The following is a 12111-nucleotide window of genomic DNA, read 5'->3' as shown; positions in this document are numbered from 1 at the left end:
CTGTAGTTCTGCTCCAGTTTACAGAGGTAGCTAAGTAAGGGCGCTGGCCGGTGGGCAGGAGCCAGTGATAGTTTGGAAAAAAATTCAAAATTTACACAGTTTTCCTCCCGCCAATCAAACATGTTTGGTGTCTGAAATTTCTTGCTTTAGTTTTGCACTGCAGCTACACGACTAATGTAGCTAACAAGTAATAGTAGCTTAGCATGGTACAACCCATAGTAGATAGTTCTGGGCTGATTCTGGCTTTCCTACTAGTATCCTAGTGTTGGATGATGTTAGGCGTGCGGGCCAGATGCTGCACAGCTTCATATGGTTTTGCCTCGTGTTTTTCTTCAGTTAGCAAAATTTTTCTGACCCATTTGTGGGCAACATCCTTGATTTGTTCTGGCCCAGTATACTGCTGAGTTTTTGGCCCTGATCTGGCCCACACACTGTAAAGTGAGTAGAACTAAAGGATGGCCCAAATCTGGCCCCAGTCTGGCCCAACTACATTGTTGGTCCACAACATTCACACCGGAATTGTCCTACAAAATAGGTCCAAAACTGTCTGCTATCTGGGTATCTGTGGGCCAATTCTTGTGGTAGTCGACCAACACCCACATAGGAAAGCCAAAATCGGCCCAGAACTGTCTATCTGGATATCTGTGGGCCAGTTCTTGTGGTTGTCGACCAACGCTCACATTGGGAAGCCAGAATCAGCCCAAAACTGTCTGCTATCTGGGTATCTGTGGGCCAGTTCTTGTGGTAGCTAACCAACACTCATGTACGAAAGCTAGAATAGGCCCAAAACTGTCTGCTATCTAGGTATCTGTGGGCTAGTTCCTGTGGTAGTCAACCAACATTCACACAGGAAAGCCAGAATAGGCCCAAAACTGTCTGCTATCTAGGTATCTGTGGGCTAGTTCCTGTGGTAGTCAACCAACATTCACGTGGAAAGCCAGAATAGGCCCAAAACTGTCTGCTGTCTGGGTATCTGTGGGCCAATTCTTGTGGACCAACACTGTAATTGGGTTAGATTTGGGCCACATTCATTAATTGAACTTGTTGTACAGTGTGTGGGTCAGATCTGGGCCAAGGACCCAGACGTATACTGGGCCAGAACAAAGCAAGGATGTGGTCCAGAAAAATTTTGCTAACTGGGAAGGTGCATGCTTAAATCATCACACACTTTCCTCAAACTGTGTGGAGTTGTTAAGTAAACCTCTATAAACATGGACAATCGTATAGACCAAATTCAGGGCCTGGAGATGCCTCCTGCTAATGTTTTTAGCTATCCTAGCATAGTTTTGGATAACAGTGTGTTAAACAACCACAAATTTTGGAAATGTCTTGACAACTCCACACGGTTTGAGGCAAGTGTGTGATGATATAAGCAGTTTGCACACTGCTCATTATTGGGCTATAAGCGCCCATTACTTATTAGCTACATTAGCCTCATAGCTCCTGTGTAAAGCTAAGGGAGCAAACGTCAGACGCCAAACATGTCTCGGCTGGTCATTTAGAGTAAGGGAGGAAATTGTGTGCATTTATTTTTTCATCAAACTGTTCCTCTCAGGTGAATGTGCTCAGTGCTTGGTGCTTGGGTTGGAAACATATGTGGCGCCTCAGGTGAGTCTTCAGATTACTGCTGCTGCTGAAACGGCGAGAACAGCTCTGATCGAGAGAGAGAGACAGAGAGGTTAGCATGTGCCTATGCAGAATAAAAGGGTACAATAGAATAAAATACGATATTTTTTTCAATGGAAGAAGCAGATTAAAATACACTTTGACTTTAGGCTGGATAAAATAAGAAATGTCTACTTCATGTTTTTATTTTTCTTCTTCTTTTTTGATATTATTTCATTCATCTTACTTTTTCATTTAAAGCATAATGTTTCAGTTTCCAGTGTAAAAAACTTCAAATTTAAAATGAATCACTAAAAAGAATAGTACTTTTGTTAAAGTCGCTTTCAGTTAAAATACTTCCTCTATGAGTTTGAGTCATGACTGTTATACTGGCCAAACTAAGTGATAACACGACATACAAACAGTGCAAACCACACCAGTGTTAACCCCTTTAGGTAAACATCTGAGTCAGGGATGACTCAGTCCCGTTTCAAATGAAAATATAAACGCAGCAGACCCACAATCACCTCCCTCTGTCTAGTCCATTTCATTCGAAATAGGCCGCTTTGTTTTTTCAAGATGGTGAACATAAAGGCACAGCCGGATGTTTGAGGTCAGCCTTGGCCTAACAAGGACACCAGAGCGATGAGGCCTGGCCAAAGATCCTCCTGACGCGGTCAATGTCACGGTCTTCCGGCCTTAACTTTTAGAAATACATTGAAGCTGAAGTTGGCCTCTTAGTTAAAGTTCTCAATTTACCTTAAATGTTGCAACAGTTACTTTTAGGAGCCTGCTCAGGTGCCAGAATGTAACAGCTGCTCCATTTAAGGTGGAACAGAACATTCAAACAAAAAGCTGTTGAATAAGAGGCCAATTTTAGCCTTGAAGAAATGAAGACATGAAACAACATTCAGCACCTGCAGTGCTAGTGTTTGAAAGCAGTATCTATATATTGTTCAGTTTTGTTAATAATAAGCCAAAAAAGCATCTAAACTGGATTTATTTAACCTCTGAAAAACCCAGACTTATTACAAACTAACACTTATTATTCAGTAACTACAAGGACTTTCATGCAAACTGGCTGAGCTATTCTTAGGCTATAGATGTGTGTAATTAGACTTTGGGCCCACAGGCAGGCCCTGGCCACGTAAAGGGGTTAAAAAAAATAGTACAAGATATACCGAAAATGTCAGAATGTTTAATCATACAGTGCTATACATTTTGAAAATTTTTGAAAACTGTCCTAACTAGGCTTAAATAATGCCTGGGCTCACCGAACACTTGTATGGTTTCTCCCCTGTGTGCACCAGCCTGTGCTTCTGCAGGTGAGCCAGCTGAGTGAAGTCCTTCCTGCAGGTCAAGCATTTATACGGCCTCTCTCCACTGTGGACCCTCAGGTGGACCTGAGGTGCAGAGAGAGAGGTTGAAGAGGAGAAGCATGAAATTGAGTGAAGGAGAAAGCCAGGCTAATGAAATGCATCCATGATACCAATGATGTGCAGTTATTCTCAGCATCACCACTAGGGGGCCATAATTGGCATAGAGGCCAGTGTCTAAATTTTAATCACAAAATTGTTACCAGAATATTACCAGAAGCTGCATGTCAGCTTACTAAACACTCTATCAGCATGCAAAATGTAAAGTTTAATGGTGCCTCTGTGGATAATTAAGCAATAGAACACAAGACGGAGTGTGTCATTGCCAATATCATCACAGCTGATAACACACAACCTCAAGTGCTCTATTACTTCTATATAATAGTTCTGCAAAATGAAGAGAAGTAAAGCAAAGGAGCCCCAAACGTTGTATCAAATGTGCTTTAATATCAGCAATTCCTTTAGAATTACAGATAAAACTTTGACAATATCAGGTTCAGCTCAGTTTGTAAAAGATTTCATGGCCCATCTTGTTTGACAAATTGTATTCAGTTCATTTCTGGCTAATTCGAGTATGTTTAGTTGTTCTGCTGTTACAGTCGCTGAATGAAAAGGTGGCTTAACCTACGCTATATTCTCCAAAAGTATCCAGATGCAGGCTCTAATGAATGAATTCAGATACTTTAGCGTGCACACATTGCAGCCATTAACACAAATATCCAGTTGCACACTTACAGCTTGTATAATTTCCAAATAAAACCATTGCCAATAGACTGGGATGCTCTGGAGCAGCTGCACATGAGCCTAAGGTCACCATGCCCAAATTAAGCACTGGGTAGAGGGGCATAAAGCCCCCCAGCATTGGGCTGTGGAGCAGTGGAACTGCGTTCTCTGGAGTGATTGCATTGTTGTGGCTGAATGCAATCAAATCCTCACAGCAATGTTCCAACATCTAGTGTAAACACTTCCCAGAAGAGTAGCAGCTGTTTCTGCCACAAGCTTCCTATTAATACTAATTCATTCTAATCAGTAGAAACTGACAATCAGGTGTCGACAAACTTTTGGACAAATAGTTCATCTGCTACCGTTTCCTGAGCTGACTCACTAACCTTCAGGTTGGACAGCTGGCTGAAGTTCTTCCCACAAACGTTACAGTCATACCGGAGCTTCCCGTTCTGCCTTAGTAACGGGTAGGGCTGTTTCCTGACCCCTACGACCTCACTGCCTCCATCAGTGCTCAGATCTAAGGCCTCTTCATCCTGGTTTCCTCTGGCAACTGAGCTGGAGTTGAAAAGTTCAGGGATGAGGGACGTGTCCACGTCGGAAGAACCGGAAGAGTGACTGGTCGCATTAGTAATGGCCTTTTGAACCTGATTACGTGGCATTGATGGAAAATCTGGCATTTTTAATTCTACTGAACTAGAAACTCTGGTGTCTTTGATTTTATTAGTCAGAATTACGTAAGTGTGTGGAAGTGTTCTTTGATGCAACATCCAGTCAAGTCCCATTGGCTGCTGGCACAGTCTGGGGCGAGGAATGAGTGAAAAATGCCCATGGATGGGTGGTTGTGCATAGTAAGGCCATGGCTGTCCACCGGCATGTGGTGCTATTTTAATGACCGAAGAAGGTGCCAAGCCACTTATAGGGGTCAGTGGTATTGCCCTGTATTGGTGTGGGGGGTAATTCTCTCTCAAATAATAGGCTGACTGACGGCTTGGTGGACAGAAGTCCCTCTCCAATATCTCCAACACTGTGTGACCTCTCTTCCTTGTCGTCGTCATCATCACTGGACTCTTCAGTCTGCAACGAGAAACATTAGAGAGGATGTTAAAGAGACAACATTCTTTCTGTGATAGCCACTGTAGATTCCCTTATTCTATTACTATCCAGTCCAGAGACTGGTCACTTTATAAAGTTTGAAAGTTAATAAAGTTTATAAATAAAGTTTTGTTATGAAACATCTTTTGCATGCTAAATAACATAATACATAATAATACATATATTTATTATCACCAACAAAATAAGACCCAAAGCAAGCATATGTTCTTTATATTGATTGTTTGTACAATTTTTAATGGAAAAGTTTCTCAGCTCTTGGAACTACTATACGACGACTGCATGAATGGTTCCTAAAATCTGAATAACATTCAGAATAATTTTCATATCATAATAATAAACCCAGAGCATTTTAACACAAAGCATACACACTACAAACAATGGTGTCTTGTCAAGTGAAATGATATTAAATCTAGTTGATATGTCTAATATTTCCCCTTTTGTAGATGATTGTGCACTTATATTATTATTATATATATTAATATATATATATTATATTAATTATAAGATTTTCTAGCTTCTTTCCCAAAAACATTTTACTTGTTTTAGGTCATTTATTAAGTGAAATTATCTCACTATACTGGCAGATATATTCACTGGTTTCAAGTACATTTCTTAAAACAAGCACAATTATCTGCCAATATGGTGAGATAGTTTTACTCGATAAAATTGCTTAGTAAAAATGTCTATTAATAAGGTGAATAATCTGAAATTAAAACATACAATGACCTCAACAGGAGAAATATTAGATTTATTGACTATAATTAAGATACTTTTACTTGACAAGATACCATTTTTTGCAGTGCACTGATTTACATTACTATTGGGCAATGTAACAACATTCAAAGTCATTGATAAAAAATGATCGGAAAATATTACATAAGCTATATTCCATGTTATCTGGATTTACATGTAATATTGCACACATTACACACATTTTATACACTAGAAATAACATTGGGAATATTCAGTATTCTGTTTGGATCTTTATCCTGATGATGATACATATGTTCATTTTTCAAAATTTGGCAGATTTCATGTGCCTAATTCATTGTCCAGTATACTGGACAATGAAATCAATCACATCTGTGAAGGCACCATTAATGCTGAACTATATATGTTTTGGCAACATATGCTGCCATCCAGACGACGTCTTTTTCAGGGAAGGCCTTGATTATTTCAGCAAGACAATGTCAAACCACATTCTGCATGTAGTACAGCAGCATTGCTCCATATAAAAAAAGTCTGGGTGCTAAACTGACCTGCCTGCAGTCTAGACCTGTCACCACTGAAAACATTTGGCACATTATAAAATGAAAAATATAACAAAAGAGACCTCGAACTGTTGAGCAGCTGAAATCCTATATCAAACAAGAACATGGAAACATTTCACTTTCAAAACTACAGCAGTGTCTCCTCAGTTCCCAAACACTTAAAGAGTGTTGTTAAAAGAAGAGCTGATGAAACAGTGGTAAACATGACCCCGTCGCAACTGTTTTAGAGATAGATAGATGTGTAGCCAGTATCAGTCACACAACACAGTACAGTAATAATAATAAGGGTGAAACAATACAAAAGGAAGAGTAAATATAAAAAAATCCTATCTACAGGCTTATATACAAATAGAAATATACAAAAATCTGGAATAAGATTTATAACCTGAAATGAAAAAGGCAGTGCAAAAATGACTGTACAAGGAGGCGCAGGTAACGGCATATCATGATAATACTGAATAAATATGTGCACATATTGGTACCGAAATAAAATGTCTGGGTGTGGAGTGTCCAGATATGCAAGATGTGCAAGAAGCACATTTTTGGAACGTGTTTTTGGCATCAAATTCAAAATGGGCATATTTTTCAAAAAACAATAAAATTTCTCAGTTTCAACATTTGATATGCTGTCTTTGTACTATTTTCCTTTAAAAATATGGTTTACATGATTTGCATATTATTGCATTCTATTTTTATTTACATTCTGCACAGCATTACAAGTTTTTTTATTTCTTATTATTTTTATTCTATATATATATATATATATATATATATAATAAGAAATAATAAGAAATAAAAAACTTGTAATGCTGTGCAGAATGTAAATAAAAATTTTAATGGAGGTTAATGAAAGAAGATCTTATTCTAAGTCATTTTTAAACCATTTCTGTGGGTCCGTTTGTCATGAAATTTTGACACAACGTAAAAGCCCACAGCCATTTTCAAATCATGAGAAACAACTAAAAACAGCAAAAATGGAGATACAAGGTTTTGTTCAGAGAACAATATATTACTGTATTATTATAGTGATATTACTATAATTGTATTTGCAAAGAAAATGCGCTTTACTATGTTTATTAGGCACTGTTTGCTTCTTTTATCTCGATTTTCAAAGCCTTTTATTATCATATGCGTCTTATTCACTGTACAATAACGGTTTGAGGCACTGGCCACTAGGGGGCTCTTAACCAGTGTACAGTTGTATTACGTCCTTTGCTGTGAAAATAAGAGTTTTGCTTGCCAGCTTCTATCAATCGATCAATCAATCACACCAACAGCATTTTCTCCATCAAATTTCATGCAGTGGGCTCTTTCACATCTTAAAACAAACACCGAACGTATGATATAGTGCGAGGATTTACATTATGAATGTACAGAGTGAGAACTGAAACTGAATTTGGCTCCGTGTGCCCTCACTGTGAGTAAGATCGGTGATGCAAAGTGTAACGCTGAATGTGTTTGGCATTCTGTGGAAATGAAAGCGTGTGGATGCCAAAGATTAGAGAGCGTGTCGGTTTTAGTGCAAGCGTATGTGAGCGTACAGATGGATATTGTGGTTTCTGTGCTGACTCATTATTCAGGCTGGTGGGTAAACGGTTCGGAAGAAATTATGATGACGTCTGTCTCTCTCTGCTGTGAGTATGCAAGGCTTAATTTCTTTAATCAGTTTCTTTCCCTCTCATTCTCTTTGGTGTATGTAGTTTTGCGGGTCAAATCCCGTAACGGGAACATCTGGGGACAACCATGAGAGATTCTGAGCTGAATGTGGGTGGAAAATGTAGATTTCGATTGCATAAAGCTGTAGTGGGGAACTCCGGTCCTGGAGGCCCTGATTTCTGCACGGTTTGGTGATTTTCCTGCTCAAACACACACCTGATTCGGCTGAGCAGTTAAGGTTAGTAAAGTGTCAGAGCAGAGAAGACTGAAAGCTGTGCTGGACTGTGGGCCTCAGTTCCCCTCCTTTGGTATGAAGTTTGCATCATTTGATCTGACAGGCAAACTTAATCTGTTAACTGTCTCCCCATTTTTGCCTGAAACGGCATACTCAAAGCAAAAGCAGTGCTGTTCCCACACACTTTGGGCTACAGTCATGATCTTGATCTCACTTGAAAGACAAAACTCTCAAGTTTTTTTCCCAACCGTGAGAATTATTGTGTGAATTACTGACACAGAGTGACAGAGGCTAGAATGGAGGAGTTTATTTCTGCCTGACTCACAGATCACTAAACTGATCTCTAACTTTTGCTGTGTTATCAAGACCACATATTTTGGATTGCGATGTCTCTGTGGAGAGCAGCGAGGCTTTGAAGGTGAGAACACACAGATTTGTTGGCGCTCCATCATTCAGTGTTTATGTTGCAAACGAGATGATTGTTACTGCTGTGAATAACGGATCATACACGATGCGTAAAATAACCCCTTAACAGGCCAAGGCCTGCTGGTGAGCTCAAAGTTTTATTACACACTCCTGTAACCTAAGAATAGCTGAACGAGTTTGCATTGAAATCCTGTAGTTACTAAATAAAAAGCCTCAATATTTAATAATCCTGCGATTTACAGGGGTTAAAAACCCAGAAGTGAACACTTTGACAGAAGTCTGCTGGTACCAGTATAGTGATCTAGATATAATTAAACAATAAGGAGGTCATAGGTTCCTTGTTAAGGTAGTGAGATTGAGTAAACTAACTCTCTAACTTGTGCGGACGACGGATACACTCAGAATTTTGTAAAAAAAAAAGGATGAGAACTGATTTATATTAAGCCCTTAACATTCCAGGCTTATCACATGCTAAAATGTATTATTAAGTAACTGCAGGGACTTCAGTGCAAACTAATGGAGCTATTCTTAGGCTATAGAAGTGTGTGATAAAACGTGTGGCTTGGTAATGGCTTAAACAAGGGAGAAACTGGTCCAAAAATAAAAGCGAGCCGGGGAAATATGTCAAGAAAAAGCGCAAGTGGGCGCGTACTGTAATGAATTGTCCCCAGACCGTTACTCTCGTTACCAGATCAGTTTGTCAGCTTTACCAAACAGCATCTGCTGGACATTGTGATGAAAAAAATGAGCCTTTCAGAGCAACATATCCTTCAAATATTCACAATCACCCCCTCTATACTGTAAAATAGAACTAATTTTTGTTTGGTTTACTTTGTTCATTTGTTAAACTTACTAATGCAAATCTAGTGACACATACAACTTCTTGTATACTGCCTTAGGTACTTAAGTAAATCTATTTATTCATCCATCTTCTAAGCTGCTTATCCTCCTGGGTTGTGCTGGAGCGTATATTGGGCGGAAGGCAGGAAACACCCTGGACAGGCCAGGGCAGACACACACACACACACACCCACACCTAGGGGCGATTTAGTATCTCCAGTTCACCTGACTGCATGTGTTTGGACTGTGGGAGGAAACCTACACAGACACGGGGAGAACATGTAAACATGCGACCTGCATTCATATATTTCTTGTGCGAATGACTGACGCATTCTGAAATGTATAAAAGTCTGTGTTTTAGTTTCTCTCTGCTGATTGGCTGATGTTTGGCCTGTAAGATTATATTATGTGCTACTACTAAGTTAAGCAACAGTACAGAGTAAATGCACAGACAGCCACCTTACAGATTTGCAAACGTGTAAATTGAGAAATGACGTTGAGGTCTCTGTGTTCTGCTCTGTGAACATGTGTGTGTGTGTGTGTGTGTGAGCCACTTCCTTGCTGTGTCAGTAAATGAAATCGATGTGTGCCCTTTTTAGTGGTACAGACGAGGAATGATGTGTCACAGAAACCCAACACACACACACACGCACACACACACACACACACACACACACACACTCATCTCTTCTAACTGCTGAATGTGTCAGACTTCTACAAGGGTACATGTGTGAGAATAAATATAATATATAAAAATTGGGTATACATTTTAGATTGTAATTGATTATGTTTTAATATGTTTTTTACATTTTATGTACTATTCTGTGTATCGATTACTCAAGTGTGAGTAACAAACAGTAAATTATATATGTACAGATTACAGATTAATATGTTTATATCGGACAAACGCCTTGTATCTCAAGAATGGTTTACAGGACAAGGAAAAAAACATTCTCAACTTTTAATGTTAAGTTATTATTAAGTAACTTTTAAAGTTAAGTTAGTGTAACATGATGTAACATTTCTATAGGTCCATCCATGGAATTTGATCACAATGTAAAGGACAGCGGCCATGAAAAAAAATGATAAAAATGGAGATAACCATAATATAAATACGCATGTATGTGTAATTAATGCAACGAAAATGGAAACATTTATGATATATATATATATATATATATATATATAATAAATAAACTGCATATTACAATACATAATATAAGCACTTATACATGTGTGTATATGTATTTACATATATATATATATACATATACATATATACATATATAAATATATATATATATATATATATGCAAGTAAATAAATTATGCAATGAAGAAATACAATATTGTAAACAATAATGTTATTTTATTATTTATTATCATTTGTAATAATATCAGTAGTTTTACTATAGCACAGCTTTAGTATATGAATAATTTTTTGAAAGCTGCATATTACAGAGTCAAACGCACACACGCAGAGGAAGGGCCGGTCCGAGTTTGATCATGTGATGAGTCACAGCTGTGGGAATATTCAGAATGTTGGAGCCGTAGTCAGAGTGAAACTTAATGACACAGCACACGCACACGCACACACACCCGCACACGCGCTCATACACCCTGCAGAGAGGATGTCAGCGTTTGAAAGAGTGAAACTGTGTGCAGATGTTTGAGTGAGAGTGGAACTCACTGCATTCATGCCTTTCTGTGGTGATTCTTTCAGGACTAATTAAGCCAAGCACACGTTTACACGTATACACAGTATCCTGAGGGCCGACTGCGACATCCTGATTAGATCTGTGTTGTATTGACTTTAACTTCTACCCTAACACTTTTAAAGCTACCTTGCCCACTTTTAAACTTTCTCCTGCAATGCATGCTGTTATATCACTCTGTATAACAGTAAATCTTACTTACACATAAATTGTAATGAATGCAGATTTGTCCTCATAATCTGTCACAGAAGTAAACATTACCAGCTTTGGGCTGCTGTAAAAATCACACGGAACTGAAGAAAATCAGCTGTTTTACATCACACTCCCCTTTATTTAGGTCACTTTAAAGGGGCTTTTGAGTTTAGATACTCTGACTTTCACTTAAACAGGGTTTCTAAGTGTAATACTTGTGTAATTGTGTCTCACTACATTAACTTTTCAGTACTGTTACTCGGAAGTGTGTAGTAACTCAGCTCAATTAACTTATTTTCAGATACAAATACAATACAAATCTACGCTTTTCTCAGTTACATGTTACTCATTAACATTTAGGTACTAATCGCCTTTTAATTTCCTGTTCACTTTCATTCTCTTATGTTGATTTTAGCATCTGTACTGCTCTGTGGTTGGTCACAACTCTGACTTTTGAGGTTTAGCTCACTTGCTGTATCAGTGAATGGAGCAGACGTCTACTTTTACTAGTAACCATGTAACATATTTGTTTTTTAACACTTACAGAATATTTCAGCTTTAGATTAATAGCTGAATATTACGCCTGTAGTTGAAAGAGTTAACAAATCAATGTGTTTTACACTCACCGTGATTTTCGAGCCAAACTGTGTGCCGTCTCTTCTTCTTTTTCTCTCCTCTTCTATCCCTCCTTTCCTCCTCCACCTGTGTGTGTGTGTGAGTGTGTGTGTGTTTGTGTGTGTGTAGGAGTTTGTCTCTCTCAGGTATTAATACAGCCCCCCCACTCCCCTTTCACTCCTCCTCCTTTCATCACTCCCCTCCCTCTCCTTCTCTCTCTCTCTCTCTCTCTCTGCTTAACACACTTTCACTTATTTGCATATTTGCGTGTGTGTGTGTGTGTGTGTGTGTGTGAATGTATGTGTTTTATAATTAGAATCACAATCAAAATCATTCAAATTC

At 38.6% G+C, this 12111-nt stretch overlaps 1 protein-coding gene across 1 annotated transcript; it reads right to left on the bottom strand.

The window, feature by feature from the left end:
- Positions 1-1457: 1457 nt before the first annotated feature.
- On the bottom strand, positions 1458-11879 carry prdm1c (PR domain containing 1c, with ZNF domain). The gene is made up of 4 exons (XM_036581150.1): positions 11781-11879; positions 4091-4781; positions 2880-3008; positions 1458-1653 (listed from the first exon to the last, which is right to left on the bottom strand). The coding sequence occupies exons 2-4, from the start codon at positions 4763-4765 to the stop codon at positions 1552-1554; spliced, it is 906 nt and encodes a 301-aa protein (XP_036437043.1). The 5' UTR covers positions 4766-4781; positions 11781-11879; the 3' UTR covers positions 1458-1551.
- Between the last annotated feature and the right edge of the window lie 232 nt (positions 11880-12111).

This window comes from Colossoma macropomum, unplaced genomic scaffold, assembly GCF_904425465.1.
Source record: "Colossoma macropomum unplaced genomic scaffold, Colossoma_macropomum, whole genome shotgun sequence".
NCBI lineage: Eukaryota > Metazoa > Chordata > Actinopteri > Characiformes > Serrasalmidae > Colossoma > Colossoma macropomum.
The sequence above is the reverse complement of the archived record's forward strand: the minus strand, read 5'-3'. Positions and strand labels throughout refer to the sequence as shown.